An 18,200-nucleotide genomic window follows, 5' to 3' on the forward strand; every position below is an offset into this window, starting at 1 on the left:
AAATAATGTATAAAAATATGTGGTACTCTAAGACAGCAGATTTAAAAATACCAAAGAAACACACACAGAAAATACCAGACCCTTTGTAGAAGGGCATGTGACTTTGTAGAAATGTTCACCTCACTTGAAATGCCTCAATTTTGGTGACCTCTTAACTCTAGTCAACTGTCACGTTTGATGCAGAGAAACAGGTACTTGCAGGCTGTGGAAATCTAAATTCATTTCAGACAACAGGACTTGTTTCTTTATATTTACTGTTAAGAGAACCTGCGTTATCACACTTGTGGGTATTTGAGGCTCCACCAGGGTGGCCAGTCCATCTGCCCAGACTAAGTGCCAGACTGTCTTAGTTCAGACACTGGTTTAGCAAATAAGTTACCCATGTGGTTGACTGATACGATGCACAACCCGTGGAAGAGCCAGGTCCCTCTGGCCTGGCAGCTGCAGGCAAGACGAAGTACCCTGGGGTATCTCAAACACCTCCAGATGCAGGCTACTGGTTTCAGCCCCATGGTTGGGCCTGGCATCTGGATGTAGATTTGGGCCTCTGGTGTTAGAAACCGACAATATCAGTGTCTACACTTGCACTACAGTCAATGGAGAGCAAGTCACTAAAGTGAGTGAAGCCTTAAGAGCCGCTCTTCACCCCAAGAGCATACACCTACATTCGGTTAGCTGAATCATGCTCTGAACTCCCTGTAGAGCGGTGACAGATCTTCACTGGGACCCACTGGAGCCCAGACACTAAACTCACATGCCTGTACCGAAATTTAGGGCTCTGACTCAGAAGCTGCATCCCAACTGCTAAAGTTTAGTGACAGGAACACCAACCTTAAATAAGCAATCAACACACGCGCATGTGAAGGGTTGCTGGCTGTAAGCACAATCAGCCTGAGAAATGAAATGGTACTAACGGGGAAGAGGAAAGCTCTTCTCCAGTTCTCACACTGCCACTCAGAAAGGGCATGAATTTTATGTAGCACTGGCTTCCTGAATACAAAAATTTAACCTTACCCAGGATTTTTAGCTGTTGACTTTCTGGCCCCACCCTGTACTGGGTCTGGCTGGGATAGAGTTAATTTTCTTCACAGTAGCCTGCATGGTGCTGTATTTTGGATTTGTGGCTAAAACAGCACTTGTAACACACCAATGTTTTGGCTATCGCTGAGCAATACCTGCACAGTGCCAAGGCTTTCTCTTTTCTCTTTTTCTGCACTCTGCCCCTGAGTAAGTAGGCCAGGGATGGGCAAGAAGCTGAGAGGGGACACAGCTGGGACAAGAAGCTGAGCGAAGGTGATATTCTGTGCCATATAACCTCCTGCTCATCAATAAAGAAGGGTGGGCTCGTGGGGTGTTGAACTGGGAGGTAGCCATTGCTTGGAGACTGGCTGGGCACTGGTCTACTTCTGGTAGGTGAATGACTGTCTTTGTGTCACCTTTTTTTCCCCCTCTTTTATTCACTTATTGAACTGTATTTATCCATGAGTTTTCTTACTTTTGCTCCCCCTATTCTCTCCCCTACAGGGGAGCAAGTGGCTGGGTGGAGCTTAGCTGCTGCTGGGGTCATCCCACCATACTCCCTCTGATGTCTCTGAAGAAACAAGAGTCAGATGAAGAAATGAACACGGTCTTTGAAAAAAATATCAGCAAGGGAAAAATAAGCCTCTTTTGCTGCTTCTGAGAGCAGGGAACACTGTCAAATAAACATCTGGTATCATTGCCAAACGACTGGGCATGTGAGAACCACCACATCACAACTCAGATTTCAAGTGATGAAAGTGGCGTCTAACTGTTTTCTGGAGAAATGGTCTGGATCTCTCTTCATGGACCCAGCTAGGATGATTCACCTGCTCACTATATTGTCTTCAAGACAGTATAATAATATTTTATGTAAAAGCTGGTGAAAAGTTGACGCATACTGATTTAGGTCAGGTAGATACAGAGCAGCATATAAGAGAAACACAAGATTCAGCACATTTTTACACTTCAGTGTGCACGCTCCCTTAAATAATCATGGCTGGTTTTTTCCCTATTCTGAGAGTATCCCCATCCTGAAAAACAGTTTTGCTAAATAATAGATTCAGTGAATTAGTACAGAGGAGATGCAGATAGAATACTGTACTAAAGAAGCTGAGTGCTGTATACTCCAGGAAGTCTCTGGTTACTGGAAACAGGCTTAGCACCTCTTTTTTGGGATACAGAACAGAAGTCAGGCTGGGTTCTCAGAGGCAAACACCATCTAGGATCAAGGAGTATCCCGAGTATCCATTCTCAATTACATAAATTGTTCCTCCATTCAGTATATAATCTATACACTGTCTATAATCTTTACACAGTACATAATCTATACATTATTTCAAGATTAGATGGGAAGCCAAACTCAATGCACAGCTAACCAACAGAGAAGAATAGCCACTATACCACAGTAATGGTACTATTCTGAAAGAATGCAAGTGGTGCAGCTCTTGCCCAAGGCGTGGATGAATCCCATCTGTTTCAGGTTAAAGAATGCTTTGAACAGCAAGTGTCTCCAGGGAGCTCGTGTCTCCCGAGTCATATAACGCAATCCTCCCTCAGCTTCCCCTTGCTATTTGAAGACTGTAAATTTGAATCATCCTTCAAGATGAAGGCCCCAACAGACAAGAGGAGATAGAAGGTTGTGGTTTCAGCATCTGGAAAAGTCAGGTGATAATCACTAAACTAAGTGCTCTCTTTCTTTTTCTTTTTTTAAGCTTTTCCTCTAAAACTATGTGTGAATGTGGATCTTGCAGTAAGTGGCTGTCAAAAGCAGCAAGACATTAACCAAAGAACTCAGTCTTTCACGCATAGAAAATGGCTACACATTTTCACCTTCTAGTTTTGACATCAAGAATTTTGTTCTCCCAGGAACCTATCCACCCTCTCCACCCAGGTCTTAACTTTTTTTTTTTTTTTTAAATATCCAGATAGCAGAGAAACAAGGAATTAAACTAGGGAAAAATGTTAAAACCCAGATCTTAAGCTCAAACAAAATGCTGATGCAGTTCATGAAGAGCCACATGTGAGAGGCACAAGAGGTAGCTGGGGGAGGCTTACAGCCACCCTGTGCTCTGAAGGCTGGCACAATAACTCAGAGTGAAGGCACAGCCGTGGAAAAAATTCATGATTTATGTACAGTATAAGTCTGGACTCCTTGAGTGCGATTCACACTGACATACACTAAATCAATACATTCCTCTGCCTAACAAGGGCCCTTTGGGTCATGCTGCAACAGAGCTAGGTCTCAACCGCATGGATGGATTTGGAACAATCTAAGTGACTGGACAAAGTCAGCTTTCCAACTTCTAAGGGAATGGTAGACCAACAAGATTTAAGTAAGTAAAAGCAAAGCCAATAGGACTCAAAATAATCTGAACCTTTAAAATCAGACTAATATAAGCAGGGAAGAATCTAAGAGTTTACGTCACCAGTACTAAAATTGTTCTTACTCAGCAGAGCACAATACCACAACAGGATGTAGAAGCACCTAATTTCAACAGTTATGTTTAGATAGGAAGGAAGAAAAGATAAAAGGAAATACTAATTTCAGACACAGCACTTAGAGACCAACTGGAACTTGCTGAATTCTAGGGTTTTCTGAGTGAAAAAACCCCACCAAAAAAATAAAGGTCAAAATAATATATCCTATTAGAGTCCTGGTAAATACTTAAGCCAAATTAAAGCTTCAAACTAAGATACCAATACTGTGTCCCTCTACTGTAGATGATAAATCTCATTTTTACATTTGACATCCAAGGCTGGTTTACACATCACAGATGGTTCTTCCAGAAGCCTCTCTTTTTTTCACTGACCTGAAAACACTTTAAAAATATACCTGCTAATAAACCCCGAACAGCAGACATCTTGGAAACAGCAAGGGAGGAGAAAAGAATATATTCATGAGATTTTCAGTCCTTAATTATTAATTCAACAATAATTTACTCTGTTAGACCACAGAGTCTCTCCCTGCAAACTCACAGCTCCTCCCAAGCAAAGGAGAACAACCTGCCATAGCATTGCTCAGGGAACTGAGTGAGCAGATAGCACTGCTCACCTACAGCATACCTGCAACTCAAACAGGCTGGATCTAATGCAAGTTGTTCATCTTCTAGCCTGACATATTCTAAACTGAGAGGGGTTGGGCTAGGTATAATCCCATTTGAAAATATTCACCCTTGGCTACATTCTGTGATTTTTGAATTGTACTGTTGCAACCAGACTAGGTACAATGTCGACACAACAATAAGCATCTTCTCCGCCCATGTCCCTCCTAGCCCTGTCCTTTGGAAGGAAGAACAAAGCCGTTGCTAGCTTCTCTGACAGACCACAAGGGCCCAGGGTGACGTGCAATTCTCCTTCCCAGCATTGTCCTCATAGCTCAGAAGTCAGAAGAAAAAGCAGCAGCAAAGAACTAGGTATCTGTCACGAGTGGTCACTCACTGCCCATATTTCATTGAAGAAAAAGTCTCGAGACCATCCTAAACACTATAAAGGGGCTGTTCTCTAAAAAGAACTGGATATTTTATGGGGGTAGTTAACATGCATCTCTGTTCAGCACTTTATGTCCCACAGTCTGTCCTGACTTCCAAATATGGCCTATATGATACAGTCTCAAAAAACCATTGCCTCAGAGGGAGAACAATAGCAAGAGACAGCATTCCTACAGAATACAGCTGTTTCATTACCTTGGCTGTTGCAAGCTCTGTATTTCACCCACACAATTCAGTGCCTCGATACATATTTACAATTGCAGTGTAAAGCACTGGTGTAAATGCATTAGACTTTCTCTATGACTTGGGGTCCTGCAGTACTGTAGCAGGTAAATTCATTTGTTTGTATTTTGAGAGACTGGTTAAATATTATGCTGTTCAAACCAGGACTGAGCAAACTCCATTTACTGTGTCAGCAGACCCTGTTCACTTTAAACCCATGTATCTTGTGTTTGTTCTCCTGACAGACTGTTCAGATAAACTGTGATGTTCAAGCCAGCAGTCCACAGACAAACATACCTTCAAGCTTAAATTTCACAGGGGACAGTGAATCTGGAATTTGCTTTTCCTTTTAGGCCACGATGACACAATTCCCTCCTCTTACCTCTGTTCTATGCTGTTAGGCAAGAATAGTTCCACTCCACGGCAAGATATCCTCCATCTCACGTAACCTAACCACTGGGCTGGATTCACCCTTCTAACTTTTCAGAAAACGATTATTTATTTATTTTTAGTAAAACAAACAACACATCTGTACAGCTGATTTTTGAGGCTTAAGCATTTCCCCCTTGATGAAGTCTAAATCATACATCAATAAATATGGACACAAAGTAATACTAAGTAAGAAAACAAGAAGCATTGAAGTAGTATTCCTTGAACTTAAGCTTCCTCTCTATAACTATCGCTCATAAAATGTTTCTGAAATGAAATAAAATGTACAAAATCTATGTCCTTGTGGAAAATCACATCCTTTTTACCAAAACCACAAACCAGATGAAAAAAATCCAAACACTACACTCAGCAGAGTTTGGGTTTACTATTAATTGCTACACGCAAGACTCATAAATGGATTGCACTAATAAATATTTTCACAGAACTTCAAACTGTCAAAACACCACCTCATCAAACAAAAAATAGAAACAGAACTAATTAGAGCCCCATTAATCTAGATTCAGCTACTCCTTATACCTTCTACCATCTACCAAAAAGATCAGTTGCTTGACAGAATTTTGGTATTCCTATTATGCAGTAGGTTAACACAAACTGTAAATAGTCAGTGAGTGGAGCAATCAAATTAAGTGCCATGATCAATGCATTTTGTGACTTACTGCCTTTGCTTTGTTGTTATCTGCTTATTTATACTCCATTTCTGCAATCTCAGTAGTCTGCAATAGCACCCTCAGTCATTGTGGATGCTTTTGCTTTGCTGAATTTTAGAATCCAACAGAACTACTTAAAAATGTATCCTGACTTTCTACAATATAACTATAGCCCCTTCACTGCAAGTCACTTAAACTAAAAGCAAGATATGTCATAGAAAAAAAAAAAACACAACTCAATCCAGAGATGGAATTATAAACACACACGCATGCCTGTGCCATCCCAGCTGCCTAAAAGAGATGGAAATTCAACAGCAGAATAATTCTCCTATAGGTCAAGGCACCCGCAAACCTAAACTACACATCTCTCCTCTCTTCTCTTCAAATATGTATTCTTTCATTCCTGAAAGGTTAGTGATGTTTTCCAAGGGAACACTCAAGCTATGTAAGGACTTGTACTTTCACTGTGCTCTCCCTTTCGCCAGAAAGTCCTCTTTGACCCCAAAGAGTCAACTGTTTGTCCCCCAATACCTTAAGACCACTTTTTAGGAAAATTTGCATGGTATATTGTTGGGAGATGCACTTATAGAACATACTGCTCCATCTCGTGTTCTGACCAACTCATCTCATTGCAGAACTTAGGACGTCTTGCATATACTAAGAGCAAATGGTAAGCACATCAAGTATCTTGCTGCAAATCACTGCCTTATCACATCAGAAAAGCTATAGGAAAAACCAGACTCAAATCAAGATGTGGGAAGAGGCAGCAATCATCATTCCATGCTGAAGCCTCTGTGGGCAGAGAGGGAAGAAGATACTGCTCCCCGTTTCCTCTCTCAGTAAGATCTTTGCCACTGCAACTGCATTTTTTATCCAGTTGAGACTAAGGAATAACAGCATCAGTCATGGAAAGAAATAGGTGGAAGATAAAAAACGGAAAGGTAAAATTACCTTTCCTCTAGGTTAGGAAAGGTAATTCCAAAACATATTAATTCGGGAGCCCTGCTCAGCATTACCAGTTCACACATTTTTCGGTATTTCAAGTGCTTACTTCCTCAGGGCAATTGAGCTCTTGCAGTATTTCCCATTAACAGCCTTATGTCACAAGGGGAACAACATAAGAGGATGCAGCAAGTCAATTAGTGTGGTGCAGCTAATGGACAGTAGGTCCCTAAAAGTTGTTTCAGGCTGCTTTTGCATCTCTGAACTGAAAACATGGTAAAACAGGTCGTAACCACACACTCCTCTCAGACACCCCTATTCTGCTGCTCCGGATGCTTGCCTTCCTATGACTGTATGTGTTTCAGTGCTGAGACAAAATGTTATCTGCTAACTATCTAAAAGGAAGGAGAAGGACTGTGCAAGACTTACAACTCAACATTTCATATTATACTCAATTTCTTTTCTAAGGTATGGCTATGTTATTTTCTTTCTTATTATTTTCAACGAGAATCTGTAAGATACAAAGTTACAACTTTATATAAATAAAATCAAAAGATGGGGAATATACACTTAAGTTATTTGGTAAGCTAGCTACATATGCCTCCCTAGAACAGCACTGAGACCTACCTAAAAGATTTAATTATTGCTTTTTGTTTACTAAGCATTGAAACGACAAAAACAGAAATGTTCTTGGACACTGTTCATTTCCCATACAAACTATACCACCCACACAGATTATTTCTGCTACATAAAGAAAGAAAAAAGAGGAAAAAAGCATGGGTACTCACAACGAGGGATATTTTTCTATGACCCACCTACAAGTTACAGCCTGAAGTTGCATCTTACTCAACTCTGATTAGTTCCAAAGTACCCTCAAGGCTGAAAGCTGATCATGCAATTTAATCTGATTTTTGGTGGCAGAAAACTTGAGGTAGGATTATCAAAGCAAAAACAAATCAGAGGATTCTGTGAAACAACGCATTCTGCCTACGTACCACCTACTCAAAGTTTATCCTAAATATATCTATTTGCATCATTGCTTTTCATATATACAGGACACTCTTTTAGCTAAAACCAGAGAAAGGTGCTCAGCTTGCTTTTACGAGGCTTAATAGCATGAAGTGCATAGGAAAAAAACTACGAAACCTACTTTTTGTTCTGCTGTCCACTTCTATTTTTGTTGGCTCCTGAGTTGCTGTGGCTGGCGGTAATTTCTTCCCAACACTCTGAAAAAAAAAAAATTCCCCTTTAAAATTTGCAGGTTCAGTTAAAAGTTAGACAACATAAAAAACTGTAACGGAAATACAATATAGGAGTTGAAAAAGGACAGTAAATAAACAGAGGCAAATTAAAGTATACTTAGCTTTGTCTGTGGGGGAATTGTTATCTATTTTTTTTAAGTGATAAAGAATTCATAAAAATATGATCCTCAAATTATCTCTTTAAAAAAATGTTTACTAACATTTTTTAAACATTAACTCCTTAACACAGTTTCAAGGAAGACTCACAGATATTTCATTGGTGGACCGAATATGTGATGAAATTACTTAAGGAAAGGTGCTATTCAGTACCAAAAATAAAACTGAAAGAAGAGAGAGGGGAAAAAAAACCCTTGACTTCTGTCATACACGGAGTACTAATTTCAGTCACTCTAGATCAAATGTGATTTTTAAGCTGACCACATCTCTTTTTTGTTTATTTTGAGCAAAAAGAACTAAGTTACAGAGGAGTATGAGCAATAATCAGCCTCAGACAGGTAAGCTGAAAGAACAGTAAACAAACATTATCTGCCCCCAACAAAATAAAATACAATTGGTGATATTCATCTTTATGTATCTTTACCAGTAACTATATGCATGCTATCTCCTCTGTCACCTTTTCTACCTATCAAAGAAGACATATAGCTTTAAAATCCCAGCCACATGTAGTTGAGGATGTAAGTGTAATTATTACTTGTTTATACAAATATGAGGACTTAAAAGGCCTAGCTGCAACTCAACATCCTTTGCTGGTAAGGCAAGCACAAACACCACAATACCTCCTCCACACTCCAGTGGTCTTATAAGAAAAAGCTAAGAGACAAGAGAGCTAAGGTTCAGTCTTGAATGTACTGAGAATCTCTTGGGGACCGTAAGGAAAACACTGATCTGTATGAGAAGCAATGGGAATATAGCACTTGAAGTAGTTGAAAAACTTCAAGGTGTATAAAGAATACAAAGAACTCCATATTAGTAATTTTGTACACTAAATATGTCAAAATTTATCTATGAAAAGGAATAAAATACACACACAAGGTTTTTAGGCTGGCAAAAAGAACACCTCTGGAAGACAAGTGGTTTTGAGAGTCATAGAATATGTGTTGACAAGTAAGACAAACTATGAATTGCAATACCCAAAAGTGTCCTCTTGCAACTTAACTTTGAGATGGCAGCAGAAACAACTGACCTTCTGATGAACTTAAAACTCTACTTACAATCTGGAGTTTGTGCACTGCTGAGATCAATAACAAAACTCTACAGAACTTTCCAAATTCTTTGCTGAGGTGGGAATGAGAGACAAGAAGCATTATCTGAAGCAGCTATTAAGGAGGTAACAGAAAAATAGGAGATGATGGACTCCTGCAAATCAGGAGAGGGCAAAACTAAGAGAAGAGCATGACCTGGCTGTGCTGAAGAAGCTTAAAATCAAGAAGGATGATGAAGAAGAGCTGACTCTGAGATGTAGCTGGAAAGCAGTAAAAATTGGACTTGAAGAGATACAATGAAGAATGTGAAGCTATCGGGCATTCACACAGATAAAAGCCTTCAAGATGAAAGCAAGATTGGGAAGACAGCTTTTGGTTCAGAAGCAAACAAAGCAGTTCAAGAGATCTGCACATCTTGGTACATGTTCATTCATGATCAAACCTTTATTCGCAGTTCTGCTTCGTAAAATTGTTTAGAAAATGATGAGAGCACATACTCCAAAGTGCACTGCTATTTAACTCAGAAAGGAATGCTTACTAAAGGAATACCCAGAAACTTTAATTTAGGGGAGTTTTTCCTTTTGTAAAAATGAAATTGTTATTCAAGAACTATTCATTAAAGGAAAGCATTTTGCAATTGCTTTATCATACAGGAATCATTGATCTTATGCCATGAACCAAAACACAGATAAACCCACAACAAGCTAAAATTTAACAAGCTAAAAGTCACAGCAAAAGAATCATGGGCAAAGAGAAAGAAACTAGTGTATGCCAGTGGGAAGGTCATGCTGCAATATAATTTCTTAATTTATAGGACCAGATGCAAGTGCAATGCTTGAAAACATTCATTCATCTACTCGTTCAGACAGAATGCCTGTGCAGGTGATAAATCAGCTGTTCTTCTGTTGGGAGCTAGAACACAGGTCAGAAAGCAGTGCTTGCATGAGTTCAGGTTTGCAATTTGTTCAGGAGAGAAAGTAAAAAGCCTGGGGAACAAAGTGGCTCAAGACATGACTGGTTTTACACATATAGAAATAGTCTGAGCAAAGAAATGAGAAACTGGACTCCTGACCGATAGATGAAGAGAAGCACAAAACTTTTCAGCACATGGAACGTACTGAAAGATCACAGTGACCTACAAGATCCAAAGATCATTTGTTGGGGAATGAGCAAAGTTGTCCCATAATTCCGCAATGAGGAGAGGAAGGGAGGTTTATATCTATTATGAGGATATAAAAAGTCATAATTCAAATAACTTAAACAAGGGTTGCGCAGAACCCACTCTAGTGAGGAGGGACACCTGAATTTGTTGTAGGACAGGGAGAGAAGACAAATGGAACTGGTATTCTTAATTTTAAGAGGAATGCACCCAAGGATTTATAGGGGTGACATAACCACCACTGACAGGAAAAAAATAAAAAGAATGGATAAGCCACGCAAATCTGGTTCCAGGTGGACCTGTACTGCCAAGATGTTTTACTCTTCCTGTAAAATGGTACTAAAGGAGATATTTTTTTTTATTATGATGATTTATTTCTGTTTACAATTGGTCTATACTGATCCATGCATTTGCATGGAAAAGGGTTGTTACCACTTTCTAAAAACATCTCCATGAAAATTAATAATAGTACTCATTTGTTCATTAGGAAACATGCAAGATAGACTTTCTCCAGTCTCAGAGACACTGAATCCTCTATGATCTTTTAAGTCTGATGGTTCTGCTTTAACAGGATAAAACCTCAAGTATAATTAAGATCTGTGTGCTGGGAGTCCCAGATCAAGTAACATTATCACAGTCACAATTTTTCTGACAATAAAAGAAAAATGGGAGACAAGACATGTCTCTTCCCATATGACCCAGAAATTTTCCTTCTGACTCTCCAACAGTTTTACATCACTCATACTCCCATACAGGTCAAATATCTACCAAATTTACTAGTGACTAGGAAAACCAAGCAAGCCGAATTTAAATTCTTGCTCATCCAACACACATCTTCATGACATACATAGACTTTTCTCTTCAGAGGTAGTTACTATAGGGTATTTTGGTCTATCCTCCAGTTCAAGGCTCAGCATAACTTATCAAAACCTTTTTCACTTCTGAAAAAGGAAACATGGGAGAAAGAACACCTTAATTGGGTTGAACTGAAGATTTACATATAATCCTTCCTACTCCTCCGTTCTTCCTTTATATAGGAAGAAGGCTAATTCTATTTCAGAAAAAAATATGCTCTCCAAGCTCTTCTACACACATTGATCTATTCTTTAAAATACTGATATACAAATCCAGCTTTTACATTATTTAGTCTTTTACTCGATTCATTACTACCTATCAGGCTCAACATTCCCAAGAAGCAAGCAGATCTTACCCCTTTGGGACACAGGCACAAAATAAGATTTAGAACTTGAAGGGCTTTTTGGGAATTTAGACACCCTAAATCCAAAAGCAGGATCCTCAACCCACCCAGCAACTCCTGACATCTCCCAGCATGCACTCTCTCTCTCTATTTACCTAACTCTATCATTTTGTCAATAATATTTGCAATAAAAAGTCACACGCAGCATGAACCAGAAGGCCCATAATGAGCCCCTCTCAGCAGTGTCCTAATCAGGAGGCTGTAAAGATAAGCAAAGTTCTGCATTTTCTCTCTAGCCCTGTATATCTTGAATTCTTGGCTGCAGAATTGTTTCAGCATCAGCAAAAAGGGTAGGATATTCCCCTCTAGCCTGGTGGTTGAGACACTCCTGAAGAGTACGGTTTCATTTTCCCTCTGTCCTCCTCCACTACGCTGATTACCATAAATCTCATTTCCAGATGGTGGCAGCCAGCCTTCTTCCACTTACATTACTCTGTAGATATCACTCTGACTTGTTTCATCCTTTCACACAAGAAACATGTGGTGGAAACAGAGTTCAGATTTCCTGACTCCAAGTCTCGGTTGACTCCCAACACACAACAGAACATATCAACAAAGCAGGCGGAATCTTGAACCCACTATTTCTGCAAGGCGAGTATAATTAGATTATTTAACTGTCAGACACAAATCCTCCTAATCGCTTGACAAGTGAATCCTAGAGATGAAAGAGGATGAAGTGCCCTCTTGCTGCAGAAACAGCTGATTAAAGCATGAATAATGACCATGATTTGGTGTACAGATATTCAGAGGGGATGAGACAGATTTAGCAGCAACCTGCCAGTCTTAATGCTTGGTTTTATGAAGCCAATGGAAGGACAGTCTAGCATTAAATAACAGGTTCTTTTAGCAGAAAGGCCTTGATGGCAGTTTGGTACACTGCAAATCCCTATCACTGCACATCAGTGTCTTATTGTCTTAAACTGAATTAACAATGATTACAAAAGTGGTTGAGGTGGCACACAGTTGTGTGAATGAGGTCACGGTACAGTCTCAACAGTCTCATTTCCTTTCATTTACGTATTTTGGCTCAACTGCAATCCTGGTAACAGCGGAGGACAACACAAGAGAAGCAGAGCATGTAATGGGCAGTATATAACTGACTTTTTCTCACTTGAGAAAGTGAGAAAAAAGTAGACCTGTGATCACGTTTCCTCCTTCAGGATATTTTAAAATTATATTTCAGGGTGGAAATACAGTTGAAAACTGACTTGTCTATTTACTTTTGTTATTCAGATCTTCTGTCTCTAGAACATTTTGTCTGAAAATTCAAATTGAATTGTCACTTGTGCAGCAGTTAGGTCTAAACAGAAGATTTTCTTATACTTTTTTGCACTAAAGGGACATACTTATCCTTTGATTACCCTTTAACAAATACAGGCTTCTCCAAGCAATATCTTATTTACTCAGGAATAAAGAAAAAAAAAATAATTACTCAGCATCAGTACTTATTCTGGGAAGTGTATTGAGTTCTTTACCCTAGATCAAGTGCTTTGGAACAGCTACTTGAAATGTAACTCCATTAAGATATTCTTAAGGAACACATCAGGCATTAAAGAATTCATAAAAATGGGCTGTATGAGCTGGAAACACTGATGTTTTTAAGCTTGACATCATTTGTCAGTTTGACTAGTGACAATATAACAATGTGCACTGATATTTTATACGGGGGAGGAAAAGACAGTTATGTATCTTGAGAACTTTTACAATTTCAGAAAACCTCAGTGATTAGGTCAGGGGAAAAATGTGCTGTGTTTCTTTGATCACAATACTTTTAACATTCAACTGGTATTTTTTAGCATTTATATGTATAAGAATGTTTTTTATCTATAGGTTTACATACAAATCCAAGGCCAGGCCACTATTAGATACAATATAAAAGCTGTATTCTTTAATTCTTTAATGGACTTTAACAGTCGATTTTGTAACTGAGAACACTTTTTCACAAAGAAGCAGAACTGGTGACTAGATTCTTCTAGCTCTGGATGAACAGGAGCATAAACAAGCTTCCCACTGATTATGTATAATGCTGGTGTTGTGAGGCCGGAGCCAAATTGATTTATTTTTTTTTTAATATGCTTCAAGTGCTTAAAGAACATCATCAAATCCTTTATCGATCCTAGCCAGTCTATCTTAAATTAAAAAAAAATTGAAAGAGCCCAAATATAAACACCCCAAAAGCCTTCAGATGTCAAAATGCTCTTACCCTATCAGAGATAAAATAAGAAAAATGTCCAGGATTTCAGTTTTTGCCACGATATCAACATTCAACTCCATACAAAGTTCTTTCTATGACAGCATGATGAAGTATTCTTGGGGTTTCCCAAATGGACAAAATTAACAGTTTTCCTAAAGGATCACCATATGGCACGTCAAAGAGGGTAATGGGAATTTTAAGAAACCTTTATTGAGAAAACAAAAATTCTTTAGGGAAAGCGTGATTAAGCACCTACCTCCACATTTGATTGCCTCAGTCATCTAAAATAGCTTCTGTACCTACTTTCTACCCAGCTGTGCTTTGGTGGAAATATCATCCATATATGGTCTAAAGTTGCAGCAGGGGAGGTTTAGATTAGATATTAGGAAGAACTACTTTACTGAGAGGGTGGTCAGGCACTGGAACAGCCTGCCCAGAGAGGTGGTGGAGGCTCCATCCCTGGTGATATATAAGAAACGTGTAGAAGTGGCTCTTCAAGGCATGCTCTAGTGCCCGAGATTATTGGTTTGTGGGTGGGTGTGATGTGGTGGGGTGTTGTGTTTTTTGTTTTGTTGTTTTTGTGTTGTTGTTGTTTTGGGGGGGGTGGGGGGGGGTGGTTTTTTTTGAGGTTGGAGTCAATGATCTCAGAGGTCCCTTCCAACCATGGTGATTCTTTGATATGCTCCTGAACTACAATTATTAATATTTTAAAATAACAAATAGATAGGTACATCTGCCCAATGCATGCCCAAGCAGCAAGCATTTCTACTGGCATCACCTATGAGGACATTCCAGCCACAACACAGGGTAATTAAATTAAAAGTAGGTTAGGTGAATGAATGGGACAGGAAACAAGTGCTCATCAAGTCCTCATTCACAACCAGACTGTTGCAAGGACAGGCAAGCAAAATCCTTTTTATTCTCCTGCTCCTAGTTTTAAGTATGAGCAGAGAAACAGTATGTCTTGTAATTGGTGTCTCACAGGTGTCTCATAATTCACTTACTTTGAACAAGTTCCCACTGGAACAGCCCAGTTCCCACCTACCAAAGGTGGCCACATCCCCAGGGAGCCCCCCTTGGCCACGGATTCCTGGCACTACTCCTCCCATCTGCTGTTGTATTAGCATATCTGCAAGGGGAGAGGAGGGAACTGATCCATGTTAAAAAGTATTGTGGAGGGAAGAAAAAACAAAAGAGAATTTTAATGTTATCTGCTTCATTAAACAGCTGCACAAATATTTGGGTAGAACTGTGGCAGGAAAATTTATGGTCATAGGGATAAGGTGCAACTCTCAGTTGCAGCACTCATTTATACTAACTTAAACTCATCAGCAAAGCATCTCACAGCGTGTTTTAATAACTCCAGGAGCCAGCATATCACATTTGGACCATGCTCAGGGCAACCCAAGGAAAGGTTGCAGTTCTGCCGGCCTTTACATTATTAGAAAGATGAAATATGAACGACACTCAAGTACTCAGCTCTGGTCCTCATCTACCAGATGATACTTCTGCACAGAAGATTGGGCACCCTGACCACAGGATCAGATGTGGCACACACCCACAGAAGGGGGTGTTTGGCAAATATTTCACAATATGCAGACAGCAATGCAATTAAAATATTTTAAAATTTCATATTATAGTTTCTTTGCACATAGTGAAGCTTTACTACCTTCTACTAGACAATCTGCAAATAATGCATTATCACATTTAGTCCATATTTCAGCAGACTTAAGTGCAGTTTTTCCAACTGATGTCTATGCTAGATGACTTTTTGGACTTGGATGAACACAGACCTTCTGAATTACAGCATATCTTTGTAAATAACTACATCCCTTATTTCTTTTGAAAGAGATTTTACCTGTGAAAAGTTTTACCCTTTTATAGCAAGGTTGCAAACCCCTGTATTTAGGTGCTGCAAAAGGCACATGAATTGCTGACACCTTAATTCTCTCTGTCTAGACAAAATCAATGAATGTCTAAATAAAATGTCCCTTCAAATAAAATCCTGATCTTACAAAGCAAAAGAGCAAAGCCTTCATCCCATCAGAACTCCCCCAAAATTAACATCATTTCAGCCATCAGCATGACTTTTACTGTAATTAACAAGTTTGGACAAAGCAGACAAGTTGTCTGAACTCAACAGCAAAAAGGTGGAGGCCCTGTAACTGTTAATGAACATCAGTCCTGTGGGAGCTGGCTACTATGCCAGCACTGCTTTACAGAAAAGCAATGTTCAAGTAGTCAAGTATATCCTGCTTGAAGGTTAAAGGCTTTTGGAACTAGGATGAATATGCCGAAAATCTGAAGGTATCTGGGGGGAAAATGTTTCCTAGCGTTCACACAGAAACTGATACATTTTTACCAAATACAAAAGTTACGTATTGAATGCAAAAGAAAAACAATAAAGAAGGGCAACAAAAATAGCATGTGAGTCTAAGTCCTACTACAATACTCTAACTCTCATTCCAGAGAATGGTAAACAGGTTGGGATTACATTGCACCACTCCCAGTTCACTTGGTGGCCTAGAAATAGAGTACTGAATGTCAGAGCCTCTCAACAACAGCTGTATCTGTCATCCACTGTCATGGCACTGGAATCCAAGCAGACAAGTGAGCAAGAAATTAATCACAGCAAAGCAAACAGTACAGAGGTCCCCAAACAAGGGAAAATTTAGGGCAAAACATGATTTTGCTGGGGCTTTGTTTTCTGATTCATCATCGATGCTTATTCCTTTGATGTACTTTTTTTTACAGTTGAAAAAAAGAAACAAAACTACCTCTTCTCATCAGTTAAACTGCTCAAACTACACCAAGCCTAAGAACAAATGCTTTGAACACTTAGGAATAGTCACTTTTTTTTTTTTATTAAAAACTATTATTTTTCCAAATAACTGTAACTTCTGAAATATTTCATAAAAGAAGTTACTGATGCTTTACTTACTTATGTCAAAAAAGTATTTGGAAATCACGTACAGAGAAGACCTATAACATCACCTGGATAGACAAGGAACGATTTATGTGGTTCTGAATGTTCAAGGCAAAATAAAGACAAAATGGCAAGCCCGTACCACCTTTGGCATGCCACTGTGAAGGATTACATACAGCAGAAAAGGGAGGAAGAAAGGAAGATCAGGAAGATTTAATTAATGTATGTCCACGTTCCTTGAAGGCTCAGAGTTTGTTACTCCTTCACATTTTATTTGATCATAACAATTAAATGTCTATTTTTTCAGGAAAAAAATTCTTTAAAAGAAAAAGGCAGGCTGAATAAGAAACAAAGATCATAGTGGTAAGTTCTTTGGTAGATTTTCCAGGTGTGTATCTTTTTTAGGAGAAATCACTAGGTCCTGCAATTAAACTTATCTTGTATTAATACAATTTTATCTATTTAATATGTTATTGAGGATTAATTATTATTTTAATGATCATTTAGCATGACATCTTACTTAGCCATTCAAAAGATAGGAAATTTTAAAATTCAGGGTTTCATACAGACCCTTGCTTCTGTTGTCTTATAACTACACGTGAGTCTATCACATTTTACATGTAGTCTGGTTATACTTCTCAGTAAATGGCACTCAGCTGGTTTTGTCACTGAGATGTAAAATAACAATATGTTGTTATTCTGAAGTAGTTACACAAAATGGAGTTCATGTTACTCAAATATTATCTATGAGGCAGATGCATTCACATGGGCCCATTCACATGGGCTTCCCTTCTGTCACTGGAGGTAAACAGCCCTTTTAGCATGTAATTCACCTGGACTTCTCCTTTGGGATAAGAAAGGTCATGTCATAATAATGCCTTTTAGTCTATAGGCTGTGAAAAAACCTTGAGTACTAGGAACATCACAGACATCTAAATTCAGTCAACAGAATCCCATGAAAGTTGCTATTTTTAAATATGTTGGTTGTATAGTCCGTGCATATTACCTGTCAGGACAGCAGCCAGCTAATTTATCTATAGATCTATCTTTTATCAATGTATATGTATCTATCTGTCTATATGTGTCTATCTAGCTATATGTATGTATGTATCTATATGTATCTATTTATCTATGGATATTTCAATAAATCTATAAACCCAGCAATCTAATCAATAAATACTGGTGTTACAGCAACACAGTGCTGTCTTTATGCTAATGCATATGATCTTTTGTACTTGGCATGGCCAAATCACAGCAATTTTCATTAAATCACACAAATAAAAAAGTTGATGGTCCTGGCTCCTGAAGAAGATTGAAATTTTGACCTAAGTACACACTAAAAACTAAAACTGAGGAGTCTACTGTTCATTTAAAAAAATATAAAATTAACTTGGATAAGTAACCAATTAAAAGACTGGAAACAAAAGGCA

At 38.7% G+C, this 18,200-nt stretch overlaps 1 protein-coding gene across 4 annotated transcripts in view; it reads right to left on the reverse strand.

Moving 5' to 3' along the window:
* Positions 1 to 18,200, reverse strand: part of SH3KBP1 (SH3-domain kinase binding protein 1) — a 233,840-nt gene that overhangs the window by 55,976 nt on the left and 159,664 nt on the right. For all 4 annotated transcript variants that reach the window (XM_014960425.1, XM_014960423.1, XM_014960424.1 and 1 more), the window contains one exon: positions 7,920 to 7,995. In XM_014960425.1, the coding sequence (XP_014815911.1) occupies positions 7,920 to 7,995 (76 nt within the window). The remainder of the gene's footprint in view (positions 1 to 7,919; positions 7,996 to 18,200) is intronic.

This window comes from Calidris pugnax, unplaced genomic scaffold (genome assembly GCF_001431845.1).
Source record: "Calidris pugnax isolate Ruff unplaced genomic scaffold, ASM143184v1 scaffold188, whole genome shotgun sequence".
In the NCBI taxonomy this organism is placed as follows: Eukaryota; Metazoa; Chordata; class Aves; order Charadriiformes; family Scolopacidae; genus Calidris; species Calidris pugnax.